Here is a 24,706-nt window from a genome sequence, read left to right as displayed (position 1 = left end):
TGATATGATGTATTTATGAAAGTGTGTATATATATGTATATTAAATAAATGAAAAAGATGGGGAAAATACCTTAAGGGTAGAGAGTGTATCCCTGAGAGATGAAATTATGAATATTTTTGTATTTTGCTTTATTCTTTTCTAGATTCCTCAAAATGTCTATAATTAACATGTCTTTTTAAATTAGAAAAATGAAGATTTTTAAAAAATGTATCTATTTAAAAAATCTTTTTAATGTTTATTTTTGAGAGAGAGGGAGAGAGAGAGACAGTGTGCAAGTGGGAGAGGGGCAGAGAGAGGAAGACACAGAATTCCAAGCAGGCTCCGGGCTCTGCACAGAGCCCGACGCAGGGCTCAAACTCATGAACCGTGAGATCACGACCTAAGCAGAAGTTGGACACTTAACCAACTGAGCCACCTAGGCGCCCCTGTTTCTTGTTTTTCAAGATTTGTTCTTCTGGTTTAGGGTTGGCTCCTTTCGAGCATCTGTTCTGATATACTCATTGGCTTTGAGAGTACCTGGCAGTCAGTATTGGGAGGGTCTCTGAGATAATCTGGTCCAACATGTTTCATGTGGGACAACCGAAGCCCAAGGGTACAAGGGACTTAACCAAGGCCAGAAAGAGAACCAGAAGTTCCAGACCCCCAGCCTGGAGCTCAAGCATCTGCCCAAAGGGCCATAATCCCTAGGCCAAGCTGCCAGAAGGGCAGGGAGGAGGAAGGGAATCACAGCTAGAATTTACCATGTACGGTTAATGTGTGTTAGTCACAAACTGCAAGTGAGGCCTTGAATGCCGAGGGTAGCTGACCTCATAGACCCACCCAGCGACAATTCATCCTGGGAGTGACAGGTGAGAGGGAGCAAAGGGCAGCTGGGTGGCCTGAAGCTAGCAGGGTGTGACCCAGGCCTCTCCCTCTCACCTCTAGGCCTTTCCCAGCAGTGCTTTCTCCCCCGTGACGGCTAAGGACTCTTACTGCCAGCGGCTGGGCTCGGACAGGAGAATGAAAGGTCTCCGCTGGCGTTACACTCGGCTGGTAAGGGGCCCAGCTTGGGCTGGGGGGTTAGGTCAGCAAAGGTGCGGGAGGCCAGATCACTGGCGGGATGGGATCTGGGCTAGCAGTGGAGGCAGGTGTGATGTGTCCCCCTCCCAAGTCCCTCCTCAGCTGGCCCAGAGTTCAGAGCTCAGGAACCAGGGGCCTTGATACCCACCCCCTGGTCCGGAGACCCTAAGGAGCACAGACGGCTGTCTCCAGCCAGATGGAGCTCTGTCCAGAAGCCCCACCCAGCTAGGACTTGCTCCCCAGGCTTGAACCTGGGGAATAGCAAAGCAGCGTCCTGGTCATTTCTCATCCTCAAGGAGGCCTCTCCTTCTTACAAAAATTCCCCCAAGTCACCGTGTGCAGGCACACCTTTACACACGCACACGCACACGTTTACACACCCACATACACACGCACGCTCCAACGTACACTCCGGTACAGAGTGGAAGCGTAACTGAATGAATGCATAAACCCACACACATCCACACTGACACACACACATATTGATACAATCCCGACTCACAAACACATTGACAGGTAAACACACACGGTTACTCAACATCTCCTCGCACTGCTTTGCCCACACAGGTCTATGTGGAGCCAATGCACCCATTCACGCGGACGAGCGCACATCTTACACAAACCCGCACGCACTTACTCACCTACTACACGCATTGTCTCCCCGGCTGACAGGGAAGCCTCTGACCCTTATTTTCTTTCTTTGTAACATAAGGGCAGTAAGGAGTACCTTCTTCTTAGGATTCTTGGGAAAAATACAGGGAGGTCATGCACAGCAAAAGCACTTCACCCAGTGTGTGCTGATCAATATCAGCCACTATCGGTATTGGCGGTGTTAGGATTATTATTCCACGTGCAGATGCACACAGATGTAGCTCCCAGGGCCAGGCTGGGCTGCCACCAGCGCTTCTCTCCTGCCCCTGAGCTTAGAACTTGATCCTCTGGATCTGGAGCATGCAGAAAACCATAGCACCCATGGCCACATCGGATGGGCACACGTACCTCTGACCTTCGGCAGGCAGGGGCCAGGGCAGAAGCCGGATACGGGCAGGGGCAGACTTGTCTGTCATGGGCACCAGCCTTCTCTGGCTGGGCTGCCGGTTGCAGAGCCCTGGGCAGGGGTGATGAGGCAGCTGAAGCTCTCGGGCTCCGGAGACATGGAAGCTGGTGTCTCCTTGTCCCTCGACTCACCAGGGCTCTTTGTGTCTTCACAGCCCAGTCGGGTGGAGGACGCTGTGTCTGTGGACGAGGGTGAGGAAGAGGAGACAGCCCCGGCCCCATTCTCAGCTCCTGTTCCTGAAGATCCTGTGGAGCCCCAGCTGGCAGAAGCCAGCCAGGTTCTAGGAACCTCGGAGATGAGGCAGGTTCGGGCACAGTGTGAGGAGCCTGAGGGTCTCACCCTCCTGCTCTACCCCAGCCAGGTCCAGGGACACCTGGGGTCACTTCCGCTATGTCCCAAAGCTGGGATGGGAGTGGAAGGATGAGGTAGGGTGCATTAGGGGAAGGGGTTCAGCATCTCATCTATTCTCCAGCCTCTAGAGACCAAGGTGACCAAAGGGAGAGGGCACCGAGGGAGACCTGACCTTGGTTCAAATCTTGGCTTTGCCACTTACTCCCTGCGTGGGCTTTAGGCAACTTGCTTCACCTCCCTGGGCCTCATTTTCCTCAACCGTAAAATGGGAATAATAATCCCTCTCTCTGAAGGCTGGTAATGAGCCCTTGGAAACAGTAAACTCCTCTGTAACCTGTACAGCACCATGCCCGTGTGAGTGGAGTACGAGAGATATGGTGGGAGGCGCGGGGCGGGACGTGGATCCATCGCTCACCTCCAGCCCTGTCTCTAGCTCAGCCTCCACCTCCCCCCAAGAGTCACCGGACATTCCTGGAGCCTGGCCTTCTGTACGTCGAGAAATGGCTTCAGCCTGCGGAGCCTTTACAGGCAGATGGAAGGCCACAGTGGGCCAGTGCTGCTGGTGCTGAGGGACCAGGACGGGCAGGTGAGCTGGGCCAGGGCCCCAATTTGGAGTTCTGGGGGTGCCCAACCACACACAGTGGGCCCTGCCCCAGGGCAGCCTCAGGGGCTAGAGGCAGAGGTGATAGCCCAAGTCACTTATAATGGACACTGATGATGACAGTGACACCTACATTGCTCAGAGCCATTCCTTCCCCCCTTCATTCCCTAATTCATCCCTTCAACACGTGTATACTAAGCACCTTCTCTGTGCCAGCTTAAACACGGACTAGACCAACGTCAGGACAGAAGTGGTTCCAGCCCTCTTGGAGCTACAGGCCTAATAGGGAGGCAGGGTCAGGAGTTAAGCAAATAACTAGGAAGACATCTTAAGTGGGGTATCTATGCCTTAATGATCCATTTACGCTTTGAAAACATCCCCCTGCGGGTGGGAGAATGGATTAGAGGGGCTAAGAGAGAGAGCTGGCCAGTGAGGAGGCAGCCACAGGAAGCGCCTGCATTTCACAGCAGGGACCTGGGGAGGGCGCTGTCTCAAATCCGGGTGGTCTCACCAAGAGGGGATTTCTGGCAGGCTCTCTAGACGGGGTAGTGGAGAGGACAAAAGCTGGTTTCAACTGCTCTTCTGTGGAAGGAACATGTTAGAGCTGGGAGGGATCTCATGGTCTCTGAGGACCCTCACGTAGGCAGGAGTTCCTAACATCCTCAAGATGCTGATCCAGGACTTTCCACCTCAAGGCCAGAGAGCTCACTTCTTCAGGATGGAGCCCCTTGGCTGAATGCCAGTGACTAGGAGGAAGTGGTTCCTTATGTTAAGTCAAAACCTACTCCCCATGGCTGCCTCCCAATGATCCTGCCTCTGCCCCTCAACACAGTGTATGAGAGTGAAAACCTGCAGTCCACCGACTATTCCACAAGGGGAAAATGGCTAAGTGAGCTATGGTCCCGCTACATAGTGAAATATTGCCAAGGGCTGGTAAGAAAAATGATGTAGAGTCATAGCTATTCAAAGTGTTAAGGTTTTGTTTTCATTTTTTTATTTTTTAAGATTTTATTTTTATTTTTTAAGTAATCTCTACGCCCAATGTGGGGCTTGAACTCACAACCCTGAGATCAAGAGCTGCGTGCTCCACCCATTGAGACAGCCAGGTGCCCCAAGTTTGTTTGTTTGTTTGTTTTTGAGAGAGAGAGACAGAGACAGAGACAGAGAGAGAGAGAGAGAGCAAGTAGGGGAGGGGCAGAGAGAGGGAGAGAGAGAATCCCAAGCAGGTTCTGTGTTGCCATAAGCCCGATGCAGGGCTTGAGCTCATGAACTGTGAGATCATGCCCTGAGCTGAAATCAAGAGTTGGATGCCTAACCAACTGAGTCACTCAGGCACCCCTCAAGTTTTTGTTTAAAAATTTTTTTTAATGTTTATTTATTTATTTATTTATTTATTTATAACATTTATTCATTTTTGAAAGGCAGAGAGAGACAGAGCGCGAATGGGGGAGGAGCAGAGAGAGAGGGAGACACAGAATCCGAAGCAGGCTCCAGGCTCCAAGCTATCAGCACAGAGCCTGACGCGGGGCTTGAACTCACGAACCGTGAGATCATGACCTGAGCCGAAGTCGGCCACTTAACCAACTGAGCCACCCAGACACCCCATAAATGTTTATTTATTTTTGACACAGAGAGAGACACACACACAGAGTGCAAGCAGAGAGGGGCAGAGAGAGAGGGAGACACAGAATCCGAAGCAGGCTCCAGGCTCCGAGCTATCAGCACAGAGCCTGACGCGGGGCTTGAACTCACGAACCGTGAGATCATGACCTGAGCCGAAGTCGGCCACTTAACCAAGTGAGCCACCCAGACACCCCATAAATGTTTATTTATTTTTGACACAGAGAGAGACACACACACAGAGTGCAAGCAGAGAGGGGCAGAGAGAGAGGGAGACACAGAATCTGAAGCAGGCTCCAGGCTCCAAGCTGTCAGCACAAGGCCTGACGCGGGGGTCGAACCCACGAACCGCGAGATCATGGCCTGAACCGAAGTCGGACGCCCAACCGACTGAGCCACCCAGGTGCCCCCCAAGTTTTTGTTTGTAAAGCAGGATATGAAAGGCACTCTTGGGCCAGTGGAGAAAATGTATTATGAACTGGATACTAGATAATATTATGAAATGGCTGTTAATTTTATTAGGTGAGATGATAGTATTGTGGTTATACATGAGAAGGTCCCCATTCTTGGAGCTGAACTATTTAAGGGTAAAAGGTTATAATATCCGCAATTTCAAACAGGACACCAAAAAAATATAAGGCGAGAGAAAGCAAATATGGCAAACACATTTACAGTTTTAAATCCTCATGGAGGGTATTCTGTGCCGGACTTTTACTTTTTTTGGATGTTTGGACTTTTATGAAGAAAAGTGAAGGGGGGAGGCAGCTTACAAAACAATGTCCAGGGTGCCCTGTTCGCTCATTTGAAAGAGCATGTGACTCTCGATATCAGGGCCGTGAGTTCATATCCCACGTTGGGTGTAGAAATTACCTAAATAAATAAAACTAAAAAAAAAAACAAAAAAAACAGACGTACTATAGGATCTGGTTTTCTGTATAAGAATACGCACACTGGTATTAAACAGATGCTGGGAGGAAATGCACAAAAATGTTAAGAATAGTTATCCTGGGGAGCAGAGGGGGATTTGGGATGGCTTCATATTTTCTTTCTGCTTGTCTATAACTTCTAATACTTTTCTACAAGGATTGCTTATACAAAATAAGTACATTTAAGAAAAAGGAGGAGGACACCAGCAAGGGCTCTTCCTTGGGGAGTGTTAAGGGAAGGGACACACTGATGGGCTCTGGGGCCCTCTCCATCCCCCAGCTCTGTCCCAGGCTCCCCAGGGGCCCTACTAGGATGAGCCTATATTACCAAGCCTAGAGAGCGGGGTTGCCAGAGGACCTCCACTCCCTTCCAGCTGCAACATCAAGCTCTTCTGCTTTCCAGATGTTTGGGGCCTTCTCCTCCTCGGCTCTTCGACTCAGCAAAGGCTTCTATGGTACTGGAGAGACATTCCTCTTCTCCTTCTCCCCACAGCTGAAGGTAATATTCCCAACCTTCTAGAGAGGGGGGAAGGAGGACTTATGACAAAGATCCTGGGGTCCTACTGGCTCCCAGATCCATTCCCTATGCTGGGATGCCTGGTATCCATCTATCTTTCCCAGAAGGCAGTGGCGGGCAGTGCGTTGCCCAATTTCATTTCTTAAAAGGGCTCAGTAGATCCCTGGTAGCCACAGACCGGCTCAGAGAGGAAGAGGCGTGTTGCTCACCAGATGCAGGCTGCAAAGACAAGATGGGTCCAAGTGCAGGTCGATCTGTGGGTGTACAGGTAGGAAGATGAAGACAGACACATCCGATGACTTCAGTCTTCTTATGAAGTGTGGGGTGAGGTCATCAACTAAGAGTGAGGATGGAGAAGTGTGAAGGTTGAGCAGAGAGAAAGTATCAAATTGTCATCACCGGAGCGGAGAGGGAGGCCTGTGAGAAAGAACCAGACAAGCATAAGGACAGCTACGTGGCGTTAACTGGAGGTGGGGAGTGTCAGTGTAAAGGCAAGCCAGTCACTTGGGCACGTGTTTTCCTCCAGCTGCATTCAGGTCCTCGGGTCGAGGCATGGACAGAGTCCTTGGGAGGGCTCATCCAGGATGGGACTTTGGCCAAGCTGGTTTGACAGAGGGAGAGAGGGAAGCAGAAGTTGAAGGGAGTGAAAATACAAAATGGACCACAGAACCTACAGGATCCGTGGGGGAAGGGAAGCCAGGGAGGCTGAAGGGCAATGAGGCAAAGATGAAAACAACAGATGAGAAGTGGCCTTGAGGTCAGAGACTTGGGGCAATGACACAAGTGGGACAGTGTGTTGGAATATAAGACACAGAGCAAGGGACGTTGGAAACAGACTGGTAAGGCTCCTGGCTGTGACCGTAAGGGACAGTGGCTGAGGTGGGTATAAGAAAAGCCCTTGAGAGGAAGAGGAGAGGAGCTGAGGGCAGCCATTGGATGGGTCCGTGTGGATGGCAAAGTTCACCAAAGACAAAGGCAGAAATTAGGAAGGAGGAGAGGATGGTGAGCCAGAGCTCATGCCTCTAATTAATGGTGACTGGTGCCGAGGAGGTGGGTGACTGGCAGAGACAAGATGACTGGTGTCGTCATATGGCACTTGCTGCCAGAGAGCAGGGCTTTTGAAGGAGGAAGGGGAATGTCCCCAACCCCTCCCATCTGAAGCTTTTCCATCTCTGGGCTATTTAGTGAACAAAACTACTTAGCACTGCATGCCCGGCATGAAAGATGACACTACCCTAAAAAAAATTTTTTTTAATGTTCATTTATTTTTGAGAGAGAGAGAGAGAGAGAGAGAAGCAGAGTGCGAGTGGCGGAGAGGCAGAGGGAAAAGGAGACACAGAATCCGAAGCAGGCTCCAGGCTCTGAGCTGTCAGCCCAGATTAGTTTCTAATCTCATTTCACAAATTCGTGCATTCGATTGACAACATTCCTGTGAGGTACATACTATTATCAGCACCATCTTGCAGTTGAGGAAACTGAGGCACAGAGAGGTTGAGTCACTTGCTCAACCTCACACAGCCAGTCGGTAGTGAGGATGCGATGCAGGAACAGGCCCCGGAGCTTGAAACTCAGCCACAGCACTACACTACCTCCTAAATGTCCGAAGTTCCCTGCCCTGAGATGCTCTCAGGCTTGCAGAGGAGAGACGAGTACAATCTAGAGTGATCAGTGCTGTGGAAGACACCCCAAGGAGAAGCACATGGATGAAGTGGAGGTGGGGAGATCAAAGGAGACTTCCCAGAGGAGGAGCTTCTTGCATCGCGTCTTGATGGACAAACAGAAGATCACCAGGTGATGGAGGGCATAGGGAAAAGTCTTCTTGGAGCACGCGCAAAGGCGCAGTAATTGGAAAGAAGGCAATGCCCATTTAGGAACCCAATAGGCGAATGGGTAGGGGGTCAGAGTGTGAGGGAGGGCATAGCCCTCTGCGTTGGCATAGCATGCCCTCATGAAATATTTGTTCAATGGATAAAGAACCAGTTCCAAGTGTTTTTGTTTGCTGTTAGAGATCTCTCCTCCCATGAATGGACCGAGAACCTACACATATACTCAGCGATTATTTGATCACATGACAAGTAGGTCACAAGGAGCTCTGGACTCCTTGCTGAAGGCAAAACACACTCTGTCTATTGCATTGCCTGTATCAGCCAGCCTGGTACTCTTCCCAGGAAACAGGAAAGGGGTCTGCAGTTCACAGTAAACCCATGCTGGATTCTAATTACTACTTGCCTTCCTGTATTCACATGCTAGAATTCTAAAGTTCTAGGATTTTCCTCCTGTTGCACTGATAACTCCTTGGCAGAATCCTCTGCTGGCTCCTCCTCTCCCAAACCTTTCAACATCACGGGGGCCCAGAACTCAGTTTTTGGTTCTTGACTCTTGTCTACCCTTGTTTCTTTCAACATCTCGTCCATTCTCCCTGCTTTCCGTGCCATCCACGTACTGATGGCTTCTGCCCCTGGACTCCGAACTGACATATATCCAACTAGTACCCAGCATTTCTTTTTTTTTTTTTTTTAAATTTTTTTTCAACGTTTTTTATTTATTTTTGGGACAGAGAGAGACAGAGCATGAACGGGGGAGGGGCACAGAGAGAGGGAGACACAGAATCGGAAACAGGCTCCAGGCTCCGAGCCATCAGCCCAGAGCCTGACGCGGGGCTCGAACTCACGGTCCGCGAGATCGTGACCTGGCTGAAGTCGGACGCTTAACCGACTGCGCCACCCAGGCGCCCCTATGCCTTCTCTGTCTGTATTCAGAACCCACCACTTCTCACCATGTCCTTTGCTGTCACCTGGTTCAAGCCACCATCATTACTTGTCTTTGTTCCTGCTATAGCCTCCTAACAGGTCTCTCTGCTTCCACCTCAGTCATCACAATACCTAGAGTGTTCCTTTTAAAAAGGTAAGTCAGAGCATGTCACTCCTTGGCTTCAACCTGCCAATGGCTTCCTTTCTTGGAGAAAAGCTGAAGTCTTTATAATAACCTGTAAGTCCTACATTTTCTGGCCTCTCTCTTATGTTGCTTCTTGCTGTTTTTCCTTTCCCTCACTCTGCTCTAGCCACAGTGAGCTCTGAGCTGGTCCTTAAACATGCAGGCCTGCTCCCACCTCAGGGCCTTTGCACATGCTGTTCTGCCTAGCTTGCCTTCTACTGGATCACCACATGGCTCAGCTCTCACCTCCTTTAGGATTCTGCTCAAATGTCACTATCACAGAGAGGCCCTCTGTGACCAACTAATTTAAATTTACAACATTCTATTCCTCGGAAACGCTTTTTTGTCCTTATCTACTTTTTTATCCTTAGCATTTGTCACCACCTAGCATATTTTACTTAGTTACCTGCCCCTGCCTGCTAGAATGGGAGTCCCGTGAGGGCAAGAAATTCTGTCTATTATAGTCACCATTTCACCCAGAACATAAAACAGTGCCTGGTACTAAATGCTTTAAAAATTTTGTTGAATGAAATGAATTTTTTTTACAGGGGCTGTCTTCACAGTCTCCTGCCATGGAATCCTGTTTTTTTTAAAACCTGGGTAATCTTTACCTACCTTTGGTCGTTTGGCACCTCTTGTGTTCTTTATGAATTCCCAGTGGCTCCTTGATAGTGATTCCAAACAGCCCATGAACATGGTCTTAGTTTCTTCTGTCACAATGTTTATCTTACTCCTTCAAGTCTGAAGGTCATATTCTTCGATGAAAGTAGAGGAGGAATTGAATGGTTCTGTCTTCTCATAGTCACTTGTTAATATTAAATTCTCACCTCTTCTGAGCCCACGCTTATTTTTATTAATCTATTTTCTTGCTAAAAACCCTTTGATTGCTCATAGAATATTTTGAACAACTAATTTCAGGCCGTAATATGCTATACTTTTGTGGCCCTCTAAAAATATTTTTATTAGCCAAATTGACTCTTGAATAATTCATTCATTCAACAGATATCTATGTCATGTCTTGGGAATACTGCTGGGAATCAAGACAGCCCTCACAGAGCTTACATGTTAGTGGGGCAGGCATTGGCACATTGGCATATGGAGAGGGTCATCTCAAAGGGTGGTCAATGCTGAGGAAAAGGACACAGGGTGTGGGAGGAAGGGCTACTTTAGACAGGGTGATCCAGGAAACTTCTCTGGGATGACATTTGGTCTGAAAGATGAGAAGTGGGCCAATTAAGGATCTGGGGGAAGAGCATTCTCAGTAGAGGGGTCAGCAAGTGTGAAGGTCGTAAAGCAGGAATAGCTCTGGGTATCCCAGGGACGGCAAGGCAAGGGTAGCTGAAGTGTGGTCAATAAGGGGGAGAAGAGGTCAGAGAGGAAAGCAGGGATCTGCTATCCTGCTGAAAGGATATCCTGCTGAAACCTGGGCTGTCAGCTCTAGCCAGGAGTTGGATTTTATTCCCATTGCAATGGGCAGCCCTTGGAGGCTTTAGGCAGAGGAATACTATCTGATCACATTTCTGTGTGAAGATGGGTTGTGGGCGGGTGACTGTGGAAGCAGGGATGCTTTAGGAGGCTGTGAGTGAGTGAGGAGTGACTGTGGTGTGGATTGGGTGGGCAAGAGTGGAGAAGGACAGGACAGAAATGGGAGTAGTCTGGGTGTCTCTTTGGGGTGGGGCCCACAAGACTTGCTGAGGAACGGGAGTGTGAGGCAGCACAGGGCAGGCTGCAGTGAGAGATAAGCAAACAGTGGATGGCAGGATCAGGGCCCAACTCCTGACCTGGACCTTCCCCCTCCTCTCTCCATTTGGAAATAGGATGCTTCAGAGAGTTCTGGTCTGCCCTAGAACAGACGGGCTTTGGGTTGTGGGAATTCAGACTGGAAGGCAAAAGGAGGTGAGCCCCCTTGGGGAAAAATGTAAAGAAATCTCAAGAGTCTAGGGGCCAGGGGTACTTCCTATTGTTTAGCTGGGGCTTGGGCCTGGATGTTCTGTTCCGTCCACGATGGAACGACTGCGCCCCAGTGGTGTGGAGTCAAACTGCAAGGGCAGGACTCTTCAGTAACCTAGCATTTCCTGTCACCCCAGGTCTTCAAGTGGACAGGAAGGAATTCTTTCTTTGTGAAAGGAGACTTGGATTCACTGATGATGGGCAGTGGCAGGTGCGTGTCTCAGTCTTCCCCGACTCTGGAGTCTTGGGGTAGTCTGTGTTCTGGTCCCTCTCCCATCCGGAAATACCGGGCAAGGCTGTCCCAGACAAAATGAGGCTGGAGGTTAACTTCCAGGCCTCTCCCTTCAACACTTCCCAGGTGCTGCCCAGTCTCCCAGCCAAACCCGTCAAACCTACTTTAAGTAAACACCGAGAGGAAAGAATGGCATGTGTTTATAGTCGGTGACAGCCTAGTCTGAATGTATGTGATTTGGGGAACAGCATTCCGCATGTTCGGATGAGGCTGGAGTCCAGGGATAGGTGAGCCTTACATGTGCCTGTCAGCCCCATAATCTCAGGGAACATAACTCATCGGGGGAAGGCAGGCGTCTGCCCAGGAAGCCAGCGTGCGTGCGTGGGTGTGTGTGTGCATGCTGAGGGGGATGAATGGGTTAGGAAGAAAAGGTTAGTCTTACCCCTGGTGAGAACTCCACGTTCAGGCAGAGTAAAATCTTACCCTGGGGGCAAAGATGAGAGCATTGTCGGATTAGTAGCAGGCAAATTCTTTGCTCTCCCAACTGCCTGAAGAGGCGCCCCCCCCCCCCCCCAAGCCAGTTTGGAGAAGAACACACCAGCCATTGCTGATTTGCAATCGGCAACCCACTTTCCAGCCCCGGCCTGGTTTGCTGTCAAATGAGGGGATCAGAACGAATGCTTTCTGATGTGTTTTGGGGGTTGAGTCCATGCCTTAAGATTCAGTCCTTTGGTTAAGCATTACCATCTTTAAAATGTTCCACATGTTCTAAACCCGGACTGTGGCGATGGTTATACCACTGTATATGTTTATTAAAATAACTTAACTGTAAAAAAAAAAAAATGCTCTAAGCCCTATGGGGAACAACATGTGGAGTTCCCAACAATTCTGGATAAATCGGCTTAAGGGAAGATGAGATAGTCAAAACAGAGCTGTGGTCATGGTGTGGCCAAAGGCTGATGGTGAGGATCTGGAAGGTCAACCTCCAGGAGTGAGCCATGCCAAGATTTTCCTCTTCTTTTTAGTGGCCAGTTTGGACTGTGGTTGGATGGAGACTTGTATCACGGCGGAAGCCACCCCTGTGCAACCTTCAACAATGAGGTGTTGGCCCGGCGAGAGCAGTTCTGCATCAAGGAACTGGAGGCCTGGGTCCTGAGCGGATGCCCCCATCGTGGGAAGCTTCCTGAAGCAACAAGTGCTCACACTTGCTCATGAATGCCATCTAGACCCTCCTTATAGAGGGCTGCCCATTTTCTCTGAAGCCTGGATGACTGTGGTTGTAAGCAAACCTCCCTGTGGTCTGGGGACCCAAGACAGTCATGGAAACAAGCAATATTCTCCTGGGGATGTGACTCTGAAAGAGTGAAATGCACTCACATCTCATCTGAGCAGCACAAAGTCCCTCATGAAATTTCTTTTTATGTATTTATTAGGTAGGCTCCATGCCCATCACAGGGTTCAAACTCACAACCCCGAGATCAAGAGTTGCATGTTCCACCGACTGAGCCACCCAGGTGCCCCCTGAAATTTCTTTTTAGAGATTATACAATTAACACATGTTTATTGTAGAAAAACCAGAAGACATTTAAAAAGTTAAAACTGCCTAGGGCGCCTGGGTAGCTCAGCCAGTTAAGCGTCGACTTCAGCTCAGGTCATGATCTCACGGTTTCATGAGTTTGAGCCCCGAATCGGGCTCTATGTCGACAGCCCGGAGGCTCAGAGCCTGGAGCCTGCTTCAGATTCTCTGCCCCTCCCCCACTCACACTCTGTCTCCCTCTCTCTCTCAAAAATAAACAGACATTAAAAAAAATTTTTTTTAATTACAACTGCCTACAATTCAACCACTCCCCAAATCACGAACATTCTAGGCAATGGATATATACATCTTACAAAAATGGGATTCTATTCTGTATGCTTTAGAAATTATTTTAACTTATATTGTCAAACCACAGACACCTGGGCTCAACTGGTGAAACTAATAAAGACTCCAGTAGCACGTTCCTTTTTCTAGAACATTGAGGGCTTTCTGCCTGCCGTCAGTGTGCCAGGTGCTTGCAAGTCTCTACTTTCATGAGGAAGATGGGAAAGCAGCAAATGAACAATATGCCTATGTGGATAAAGAAGTTGAATCTCGGGGCGCCTGGGTGGCGCAGTCGGTTAAGCGTCCGACTTCAGCCAGGTCATGATCTCGCGGTCTGTGAGTTCGAGCCCCGCGTCAGGCTCTGGGCTGATGGCTCGGAGCCTGTAGCCTGTTTCTGATTCTGTGTCTCCCTCTCTCTCTGCCCCTCCCCCGTTCATGCTCTGTCTCTCTCTGTCCCAAAAATAAATTAAAAAAAAAAAAAAAAAAGTTGAAAAAAAAAAAGAAGTTGAATCTCTGGGGCAGGTGAAAAAGGAGGAAAGATAGGTTTCCTGTCCCAAGAGCTCAGTAAATGAAGAAACATCCAGGGGCACCTGGGTGGCTCAGCTGGTTAAACGTCCGACTTCAGCTCAGGTCACGGTCTCACCGTTTGTGGGTTTGAGCCTTGCTTCTGGCTCTGTGCTAACAGCTCAGAGGCTGGAGCCTGCTTTGGATTCTGTGTCTCCGTCTCTCTGTCTCTCTCTGGCCCTCCCCCACTCGCACTCTGTCTGTCTGTCTCTCTCTCTCAAAAATAAAGATTAAAAAAAAAAAAAAAAAGAAGAAACATCCATATTTCTTCCTCCTGCCAGAAAACCAGATGACATAAGCCCTGTTAAATATCATCCCTCTCTTGCAAACCCAACACAGTGTTGAAACATTTGGGTAGATTCCTAGACACATTTCCTTCGTACAAAAGGGTCCAAACTGGGCACATAAGAGAATGTCATGAAGGAAAACACCTTTGGTTTCAAGATGAAGATACATTCGTGAAGCTTTATTGCATCTGTTTCCCTCACCCAAATGAAGTAACCAGTCATTTAAACTTGCAGTTCTTACTTAACATTCTCAAGGTGACAAAAGTTCAGTAACTCTAGAGGTTAAGTTGTTAAAACCTCAGTTTTTATACAAATAGTGAAGGCGCTTCTTAAGAAAAATTTAGCCTTGTAAATGGCACATGGTTATGATAATTAAAACAGTTGCAAAGAGCATAAAGTGCAGCTGATTTATATGTAAAGGATGCAAACAAAATAGATTCAAGTTATTTCTCAGCAAAATGATACAATATTGAAACTAAAAAATTCCAGAGTAAACCACAATGATTTAAAGGTAAGAGTTGCAGAAATAAAACAATCTTAGCAGAAAAACATTACATTCTTGACCTTGGATCTGGATACACTAAGTCTGAGCCCTATAGTTCTCCCCCACTGAATGTTTTAGGGGTACCTTGGCCAAAACAGATGTGACCCAGTACCAGGGCTGATTTCACTTGTGCTTCTAGGAGCCCACATGTCCGCATATCCCCACCTACACAGCACTATGGTGGAGGAGGTGGGAAGGGTTTTAATTATTCTCCTATGAATGAGGGTCAACTCCTGATCATCTGCTGGGGGGTGGAGGAGGGTGGTGGTGGTAATACAGAATGGCAGACATTCCTAATACTTTTCACCCTAGGGTCAACAGAACAGAACCTGGTTACAGAGCGGAAGGTTACAGCACTCTAAGTGCTGTACTCTTGCCCGGAGCCAGGGCTGGCCCCCCAATCCCAGGCTGCCATGGAGGCTTTTGTAAGGGAGTGTCATAGCATAAGATGTTAAGGACTTTGACTCCCATTCCCCACTGCCCTGCATCTACAGGACCCTCTGGCTACCCCCAGCATTGGCTCTAACTCCACATTTTACTCCTGGTGAATTTCTGCAGAACTGGCAATTGTGTGTATATGGAGGTGGGGATGGGTGCCCTCTGCACAGACTCGCTCAACCACAGTGGTGCACAGGAGGTAAAGAACGAGCGTGGGGTATACTGGGCTACAAAGGGGGACCTGGAATTCTGGGGATAATCACTCATCTCATCCCAAGCAGCTCAGTCTTTGCTCTGAAATTCGTAACATGCACATTGAGCCAGCAACAACAAAGTCCCAGCTCTGAGTAGCCCTCAGAAAGGCTCCTGTGACAACCTTTGATCAGCTCACAAGGAAAATTCAGAGAGAAGGCCGGAGGGGAGCCTTTTCCAGGCTGAGCAGTGATCGTGAAAAAGACCTCGGGACATCGGTAGTGAGTAATCAGGACGAAGAAACTGCCCGGGTCTGGAGCTGCATGCAACTGACCCAGAGAACAGCCTGGTTTGGGGGAATCCCTCTGCCACTAGGGGTAGGGGTCTCCTGAGAGGCAGTCTTATGTCCCATTTCAGAGGGGGGCCAGAGCCCTCAGATATTTCTAATAAATTAATCAGGACTCTCACCCAAGAGGTGGAACTCACTTGTCACCCTCATCTACTGTCTAGTCCAACCTGGCTAAAAGGGTGAGGGAAGGTCTTTCACTAATATTTAGATCACTTAAGAAGAATTTTCCTCAAATTCAAGGTGATGGGTACCTCCTCAAGGGGCTAGGATTTTATGTTTTGTTCTTAACCTTGGCTGTTTATGACAATCCCAACTTCATACTTCAATGTGCACTTTATCTCATTTCCAAACTTTAAAAAAAAACCAAAAAAACAATCATTATGTCATAAGAGTTCAGAGTACATAAAAAAAATATTATTCTAAGAGAATAGACTACAAAGAAGAGAGGCTTTAGTTAATGTTAAAATAGGCAAGGTCATGCTTTCCATATAGCATGTACAGCCAGAGCTGTCTAACACCTTTTTGTTTCTTCGGATAAAAATTACTTAGCTTCAGCATGGGTGTACATTCAAAATGTAAAAAGCACTCGTTGTCACAAATTTGTAGAGTTCATGACCGAACTTCCTAAATTAGCTAATACTGTTGGGGGATGGGGAAGAGGACTTTATGTAAACTATCGGTTGCAAACATTCACACAGAGTCATCTGGAAAAAGCCGGGTTTTAAATTTGGACACTTTTTGTAAGTGATCTGGGCTCTGGGCTGAATCCGCATTCTTCCACTCCTCTTTTCGAGGTGTTATAAGTGGGGCCACAACATCACTATCCTGTCAAGAAAAGAAAAACCAGGAACAAATAAAATCCAGTTTTCATAATTTTGAGGAAATCCTCAGGTACACATATCCTTGTCTTGCAGACAGATTGCTTCTAGACGAATGTACTCTTGGGAAACCCCAAATTATATATATGCCCTGTGCTTAGGTCCAATTAGAAACACCACAGTCCTAAGCAGGGAAGAGCCTTTGTAGAAAAAGCTAACAGACCTATTCTTTTCAAAGATGACCAAAAGCAACACACTCCCCCATTCTATGACCCTCTCCCTTCATACACTTTCATGAAACACAAACTTGGTTTTTCCAGGAAAGAGGGACTTCGCTGGGTCCCTGCTCCTTTCTTGCTTACTCCCCTCTGCAGTAGATGGTCCTTGTCTACAAGAGGCCCAAAAGGGGGAAGGACAGGGGTGTCTAAGTGTCCTACTTCAGCTCAGGTCATGATCTTGCAGTCCATGAGTTTGAGCCCTGAGTCAGGCTCTGTGCTGACAGCCTCAGACCCTGGAGCCTGCTTTGGATTCTGTGTCTCCTTCTCTCTCTGCCCCTGCCCCACTCACGCTCTGTCTCTCTTGAAAATGAATAAATGATAAAAAGAAATTTTTTAAAGGGGGGGTAAGGGCAATTTATATGTGCAGAACTTGAACTTTTTCCTGCCAAGTTATAACTTTGGCCCATCAGCATAGATTCCGCCCAAAATGAGGAATGACCTCAAAGTGAAGTGACACTACGACTTGAAAGAAATGAGTGTAAGAAGGCCCTCTAAGACCGGACTATCCTGAACTGTTCTTGAACTTGTGCATAGATTCTCTTAGGGTGTATGAGGGTACAGGAGCTCTGAGAGCCTTTACTGCACTAGGAATACAATGTCTGTGGTAGAATACATGCTCTTCATTTGCACCTGTGCTCTCAGATCCACTTTTCACCTTTCTGCTGCTCTACTCTATGTAACAGGAGCTGCTTTTTTTTTTTTTTTTTTTTTTTTTTTTTAATGCTTATTTATTTTTGAGAGAGAGAGACAGAGCATGAAGAGGGGAGGGCCAGAAACAGAGGGAGCTGTCAGCACAGAGCCTGATGCGGGGCTGGAACTCACAAACCGCGAGATCATGACGTGAGCCAAAGTCAGACACTTAGCCGACTGAGCTACCTTAACAGGAGCTCCTCTTATAAAGTATGTTTCCCAGGTCCCCTGCCTACTGGCTTTTGGTTAGGTTTGGCCAAAGCGGGGCACAGGTGGAAGACTGGAAGGGAGGAGGACAGAGAAGTGAGGGTATTACTCCCCTGAACCCTTCTGGCACTGGCAGCAGTGGCCGTGACGCTTCTGTGGTTCTAGCTTCTGCAGGTGGCCCCAAGACCTGGACTCCCACCTCCACCCCCAGAGGTGGCAGCAGCTTCCTGCTGTTGTCTCACTATCCTCTGCTCATTTAGCTCTGCCAAAACTTCTGTATCTTGTCTCCGCTATTAAATTTGTCAAACTACTCTGGATCTGACTTGATAGAGCTAAAAGTGGCCATTTAACTGCCATGATACTCCTATCTGGAAGATCTTATAGTACAAGGTCAACATTATTTGCCTTCAAATTCATCTCTATTTCTACCAAGGATCCTTATTTCTACCCATTCTAGTTTCAACTCTAGTGAATTTTATAAATACAAACTTGAATGTCACTCTCGTGCTTAAAACACTTCAATGGCTTCCATTGCTCTTGGCCCACAAGACTATGTAAAATCCCATGGGCCCCTCCCTGAATGCACTATGTTCTTGATCATCTTCTGGCCTCCCCCCTTCACCCCCTTTACCCAGGTGACTCCTCATCCATCCTTCAGGTCTCACCTTCTAAATCCTTCTTAAAATAAGCTTTTACCAACCAACCAAGTGTGGCTTAAATCCTTCTTCTTTTGGCTCATCTAAGACTCTGTACCCACTGTGCCCCACCCCAAAGCACTTACCACACCACTGTAATTGTTATTTACTTGTGCGTCTATTAACAGAGCGTGATCCGTGGAACTATGTCTGTCTTAGATACTGTTCCATCTCTGCTACCTAACATAGGACCTAGCAAAAATCCTCATTCAAGGAATGAATGTATCTAGTTTTAAAGTAGTTATCGCCACATAGCTGAACTTCAATAGCTTTTGGTCTCTCTAATTCTAGTCTCTCCTAGTTCCAATCCATCTGCTGCTGGAGTTTTCTTCCTTAATGTTTATTTATTTTTGAGAGAGAGAGAGAGAGAGAGAGAGAGAGAATGTGTGTGTGTGTGTGTGAGTGAGCAGGAGGAGAGGGGCAGAGAGATGGAGAGAGAGAATCCCAAGCAGACTCCACGGGGTCACCACAGAGCCCACCCCAGGGCTTGAACTCACGAAACATGAGATCATGACTTGAGCTGAAACCAAGAGTCAGATGCTTAACTGACTGAGCCACCCAGGTGCCCCTAAATATTTTTTAAATTATTTAATTGTTTATTTTTTTTTGAGAGACAGAAAGAGAGAGTGTGAGCATGCGAGAGGGGTGGGTAGAGAGAGAGGGAGACAGAGAATCCCAAGCAGGCTTCATGCTGTCAGTGCAGAGCCTGACGTGGGGCTCAAACCCATGAACCTGAGATCATGACCTGAGCCAATATCAAGAGATGGATGCTCAACCGACAGAGCCAGCCAGGTGCCCCTAAAGATTTTATTTTTAAGTAATTTCTACACCCAATGTGGGGCTTGAACTCATGACCAACTGACCAACTGACCAGCTTGAACTCATGCTCCACCAACTGAGCCAGCCGGGTGCCCCTAAATGACTATCATTTAAATGAGAACTTTTCAGAGGAAAATAAGGATCTCTTTAGGTTATTAATTAAAAACAGGAAATTATGCAAAGTACGTGAACAACAAACTACTCACCTGTGGCTTGGTGAAGTTTCTGATTAAGCACCAATGAACAAAGTACTGGTGTGCAGCAAACAAGCTCTTTTCATCAGTCTTCTTGCAGTATACGCGAATTAGCTGCTCTGCAAACCTCTCTGGCAAAAGCTCTGAAACCTTTTCAAAGAACAAAAGATTTCACTGTCATCTTGAATTCACACATTGAAGAGAGCTCAGCTGTTCCTAAGCTTCATCTTTTTTTTTTTTTTTTTTTTTTAAGATTTTAAGTAAACTGCACCCAATGTGGGGTTTGAACTCATGACTCCAAGATCAAGAGTCGCACACTCCAGGGGCGCCTGGGTAGCTCAGTCGGTTAAGCATCCGGCTTCGGTTCAGGTCATGATCTCCCGGTTCATGAGTTCGAGCCCTGTGTCGAGCTCTGTGCTGACAGCTCAGAGCCTGGAGCCTGCTTCAAATTCTGTGTCTCCCTCTTTCTCTGTCCTCTCCCACTCACACTGTCCCTGTCTGTTTCAAAAATAAATAAACATTAAAAACTTAAAAACAAAAAAAAAAGAAAAAGAAAAAAAAAAAGAGTCACACACTCCAATGACCGAACAAATCAGGCACCTCAACCTAAGCTCCATTTTTCATGTTATATTAAAAACACCACATTGTTTTGCTGTTTTATCCCAACTGTCATCCAAAGAAAAGAATTGAAGATAGTTGTCATATTGCAAAATGTCCCACAATTTTATATTATTAAGACTAAAAAAAGTCTGTATTATGTAATTATACGTAGATCAGACTCTCATTAGAAGATATGCAAATAAACACATTTAACTTACATGATGTCAACCATACAACACTCCTTTCCCATCAGATTTATAACCTAGCCACCAAACCAAAAACAGTGCTTTCATCTATGTTTAGCAAACAGGAAAAACTGGCTGTTAAGATGATTTACACAAAAATCAGATATACTTTAATTTCAAAAATAATTTTTTTTTTTTTTACTGTATACATTGACTTTAGGACCTAACCTGCATGTAAAATGCAGATTTATCATAAATCTGCCAAATGCCACTACAGTATATTTATTTTGCCCAAGTAGTTACCTGATCTTTAGTAATCCTGACTGCTTTGCTGAGGTCACTCTTACAATAGAAGCGAACATGATCAATAGGATTCTTGTCTTCCATTCCATAATCCATGTTGATAACCTTAATAAAAGGAATAAATTAGTAATCACTCACAGAACAATGAGAATTGAATTCAAGGTTGTAGGAGCGTCACAAAAAACGAAGCAGAGCTCTCTGGAGGTTCAGAAGTAAGAGCACTAATAAGGTAGCTCATAGTGGAATGAAAATAACTCTGGTGCATGTGCTGTAGGGATGTGGTCTTGAAATCTTGAGTGGGGTGGGGGAGATTATTTGTGTTTTCAACATAAGGAGGGTATAAAGTCTGTACCCACTATGTGATAGCCACTATGGTACTACAGATTCAAGGAAACTCGATACAATCCCAACCCCACAGCACCATGTAGCCTAGACTGAGGTTGAACAAATGATTATAAATGTAATTATTGGGGCACCTGGGTGACTCAGTCGGTTAAGCCTCTGACTTTGACTCAGGTCATGATCTCAGTTCATGGGTTTGAGCCCAGCGTCAAGGTGTGCTGACAGCTCAGAGCCTGAAGCCTGCTTCATATTCTGTGTCTCCCTTTCTCTCTGCCTCTCACGCTCACGTGCTCCGTCTCTCTCTCTCTCTCTCAAAAATAAACATTAAAAAAATTTTTTTAAAGTAATTATCAAACTACATTTGTTACAAGAGCGACCAAGGAAAAGCAAAGGGTGCTGTCAAACTTTGTAACCAGGGAGCCTTGTGGTCTGGGGCTTTGGGGAATGACTAGGTGTGTTTCCTGGGAAAGTCACAGGAATGAACCAGGTCTAGGTAGAAAAGAAAAGAATTCCAGGCAGAAGAAAAAGCTCTGAGGCAGACAGGACTGAAACGGTGAGCTGGGTTAAGTAACACTGAAGTCACTGTTGATCTTGGAAGAATAGTTCTAGTATGGTGATGGCGACACACAAAATGTTTAGGAGTAAATGAGAAGTAAAAAAGAGAAGACAGGGCGGGTGCCTGGGTGGTTCAGTCGGTTAAGCATCCGACTTTGGCTCAGGTCAGGACCTCGCGGTTCATGAGTTCGAGCACCGAGTCAGGCTCTGTGCTGACAGCTTGGAGCCTGGAGCCGGCTTCAGATTCTGTATCTACCAACCTCCACTTGCCCCCCTGCCCCGCTCCTCCCGTGCTCACTCTGTCTCTCTCAAAAATAATACATAAATGTTAAAAAAATTAAAAAAAAAAGAGAGAAGACAACTCTTAGAAGCTTGGCTGTTAAAAAGATGCAAGAAAGAAGAATATGGAGAGGAATATGGTACCTGGGAAAGGTAAAAGGGGGATACTTTTCAAGGAGTTTGACAGGGGTGAAGGTGCGGTTTGTTTGTTTTTTAAGTTTGTTTATTATTTGAGAGACGTGTAGGCACACACGAGTTGGGGAGGGGCACAGAGAAAAGGAGAGAAAGAGAGAGAATCCCAAGCAGGCTCAATGCAGAGCCCAATGTGGGGCTTGATCCCACAAACCATGAGATCATGACCTGAGCTGAAATCAAGAGTTGGACGCTCAACTGACTGAGCCACCCAGGTGCCCCTGTTTGTTGTTTTCTTAAGATGAAAGTCTGTTTAACTGCTGATGGGAAAGTCAAAGAGACAGGAGAGAATGGATACTGTAAGGCTCCACAGAAGCGCTAAGACGAATGGCTCTATTGCCCAATGTGGCAGTCACTAGTCATAGGTGGATTTTTAATTTAAAGTCATCAACATTAAATACAATAAAAAATTTAGTTACTTAGTTGAGGTAGTCACGTTTCAAGTGCTGAACCTGTGGCTAGTGGCTACCAAAATGGACAGCACAGTTATAGCCCGACGCAGGGTTTGAACCCACAAACCGCGAAATCTTGACCTGAGCCTAAGTTGGATGCTTAGCCAACTGAGCCACTGAGGCGCCCCTTTCCAAACTTTCTTTAATGAACATGTGCTGCTTTTATAATGGAAGTAGGGAGGCTTTATCTTAAAAAAAAAAAAAAAATCTTTACTTAGTATATTTTTGGGCTAACTACTTACATCCACTATGAAGTCTTCAGCCTTTAGTTCAGTTTCTATCAAGATGTCCGTAGGTTTAGAACCAGCAAGATCTTCTGGAAGTCTTTTATAATTTTCCTAGAAAAGACAAGACTCCTTACATTAGAACCCCCGTTTTTCATCATTAGTGTTTGTGCCACAAAAGGTTCCCTCTCTAAAAATGGCACTTTACTAGGAAGAGTGGGTAGAGATACCCCTAACAAATACAGAGCTTCTGGCTTATGCCATCCTTCAAACACATCACAACAGAGTGATTCTCATAACAAAACTTCCACATTAAAGGGGCGCCTGGGTGGCGTAGTCGGTTAAGCGTCCGACTTCAGCCAGGTCACGATCTCGCGGTCCGTGAGTTCGAGCCCCGCATCAGGCTCTGGGCTGATGGCTCGGAGCCTGAAGCCTGTTTCCGATTCTGTGTCTCCCTCTCTCTCTGCCCCTCCCCCGTTCATGCTCTGTCTCTCTCTGTCCCAAAAATAAATAAAAAAAAAAAAAAAAAAAAAAGTTTAAAAAAAAAAACTTCCACATTAAAAAAAAAAATGTGGCATTGACTTAATAGGAGTAAAGTGTTATGAGGCAGGGTGTGGTAATCAGTGTGGCTCATGTTACTGGCTTTCTGGCAAACAGAAAAACCTTCCATAAGCAGGAGATGAAAACAGATATGGATATCTGGCATGCACCATCTGGGAGAACCTGATATAATGTGAAAGAAGAAATTAGTAAACAGCAGGTCCTTTGCTTCTCAGTGAAGCTCATGCAGATACCTTATTTTGAGGCCCCATTCATTTTCTTGCCTTTAGATCTAGCCAAAATTTGGGGCACCCCCTCTCACTTCTGGGATGAGAGAATACAGGTTTAGACTAAGACAGACTTGGGTTCAAATCCTAGCTCACTAACTGTGCTTCTGTAGGCAAGTTGTTTAATCTCTCCCAAGCTTCAGTTCCTTCATCTACACGACCAAAGAACACGTTATTGATGAGATTAAGTGAAAATGAACGTAGAGGGCTTAGAACAGAGTCATGATATTGTGATGGGTTAATGGCTTCCTCTTGGAGGTTTCCTCTCTTGGAAGAGAGAGATCTTTCACTATTAACAACTCAACTTACCTTTTCAATTTTTGTTGTTCCCTTTGGTTTAGTCTCACCCACATACTTGTATAGATTACGGCATTCAATTTTTTTTAAAATTTCTCGTGCTGCATCCAGTTTGGGATCAGAAGAATACAAAATCTCCAGGAAAATGTTATCTGCCAATTTTATAAAATTTCAGTTATGTTAAGATGGGGAAAAAAGGGTTTAAAGACTCATACACCGCTGTACTTCTGAAAGGATTTTAAGTGGACATTTACAAATGTAAGCACAGTATAACATTCAATGTCTTGGATTTGCTTTAAGATAATCTAGTGAATGGGAGAGGGCATATAGAGATGGCTTAAGGTTGGGTGATGGGTAAATAGGGGTGTATTAATTTGTTGTTATGCTTTATTTTCTTAAAGAGAATGATACTTAAGTAATTATAAAGTTATGTCTGAAATCTACTTCAAAAACAGACCAGTATTTTATGGGAGTGGGTGGATGGAGGGGATGAAGCAAAATTGCCATGTTAGTAATTGTTGCAGCCAAGTGATGGGTACATGGAATTCTGTATGTTTCATAATAAAAAGTTTTTTAAAGTTCCATGATGAAAGTAGAAGGTAGTTGTTTTTAAGATTTGATTTGATTTTTTAAGATTTTTTTTTAAGGTTATTTATTTTGAGGGGCACCTGGGTGGCTTAGTCGGTTAAGCCTTCAACTTCGGCTCAGGTCATGATCTCCCAGTTTGTGAGTTCGAGCCCCACATCAGGCTGTGTGCTGACAGCTCAGAGTCTGGAGCTTGATTCTGTGTCTCCCTCTCTCTCTGCACCTTCCCTACTCATGCTCTGTTTCTCTCTCTCTCTCAAAAATAAATAAACATTAAAAAAATTGTTTTTAAATAAAAAAATAAATTTAACATTCTATTATTCCAATTTAATTAAGATATTTTGGGGTAGACGGCTTGCATTGAAAGGGAGGGAAGGGATAAGGTCCACTTATTTCGTAGGAATATTAAGGGAAAAAGACTAAAGTAAGAAATCGGTTCCCTAAGGCAGTGGTCATATGACATTTGCTATGTTTAAGACAGCCAACATCTAGGTAAGCTGAAACATTTATAGGCATTTTAATTTTATTTTTACTTTATTTTAAAGTTTATTTATTTTGAGAGAGACAGTATGAGCAGGGGAGGGTTAGAGAAAGGGAGAGAGAGAATCCCCAAGCAAGCAGGCTCTGGGCTATCAGTGCAGAGCCCAACTTGGAGCTCAATCCCAAGAACTGTAAGATCAC

The 24,706-nt window shown here is 46.2% G+C and overlaps 2 protein-coding genes across 5 annotated transcripts in view; one reads left to right on the top strand and one right to left on the bottom strand.

The window, feature by feature from the left end:
• Window positions 1-454: 454 nt before the first annotated feature.
• TLDC2 (TBC/LysM-associated domain containing 2) lies at window positions 455-13,567 on the top strand. Its single transcript, XM_019458561.2, has 6 exons — window positions 455-1,033; window positions 2,272-2,421; window positions 2,902-3,054; window positions 6,019-6,114; window positions 11,154-11,227; window positions 12,274-13,567. The coding sequence occupies exons 1-6, from the start codon at window positions 1,001-1,003 to the stop codon at window positions 12,461-12,463; spliced, it is 696 nt and encodes a 231-aa protein (XP_019314106.2). The 5' UTR covers window positions 455-1,000; the 3' UTR covers window positions 12,464-13,567.
• The window catches only part of SAMHD1 (SAM and HD domain containing deoxynucleoside triphosphate triphosphohydrolase 1), a 61,135-nt gene continuing 41,096 nt past the window's right edge, over window positions 4,668-24,706 (bottom strand). For 2 of the 4 annotated variants that reach the window (XM_019458555.2, XM_019458558.2), the window contains 5 exons: window positions 23,453-23,592; window positions 22,335-22,430; window positions 20,273-20,377; window positions 19,197-19,334; window positions 14,125-16,308 (listed from right to left, as the gene is read on the bottom strand). In XM_019458555.2, the coding sequence (XP_019314100.1) occupies window positions 16,174-16,308; window positions 19,197-19,334; window positions 20,273-20,377; window positions 22,335-22,430; window positions 23,453-23,592 (614 nt within the window). In that variant the 3' untranslated portion in view covers window positions 14,125-16,173. Of the gene's footprint in view, window positions 5,574-5,625; window positions 6,550-14,124; window positions 16,309-19,196; window positions 19,335-20,272; window positions 20,378-22,334; window positions 22,431-23,452; window positions 23,593-24,706 lie in introns of those variants that run through there. The other 2 variants (XR_008417731.1, XR_002082486.2) reach the window with 2 other exon arrangements.

The sequence above is a fragment of the Panthera pardus genome, unplaced genomic scaffold, assembly GCF_024362965.1.
Source record: "Panthera pardus isolate Hobbes unplaced genomic scaffold, ASM2436296v1 HiC_scaffold_25, whole genome shotgun sequence".
Lineage (NCBI taxonomy): Eukaryota > Metazoa > Chordata > Mammalia > Carnivora > Felidae > Panthera > Panthera pardus.
This window is presented reverse-complemented; position numbering and strand designations above follow the sequence as displayed.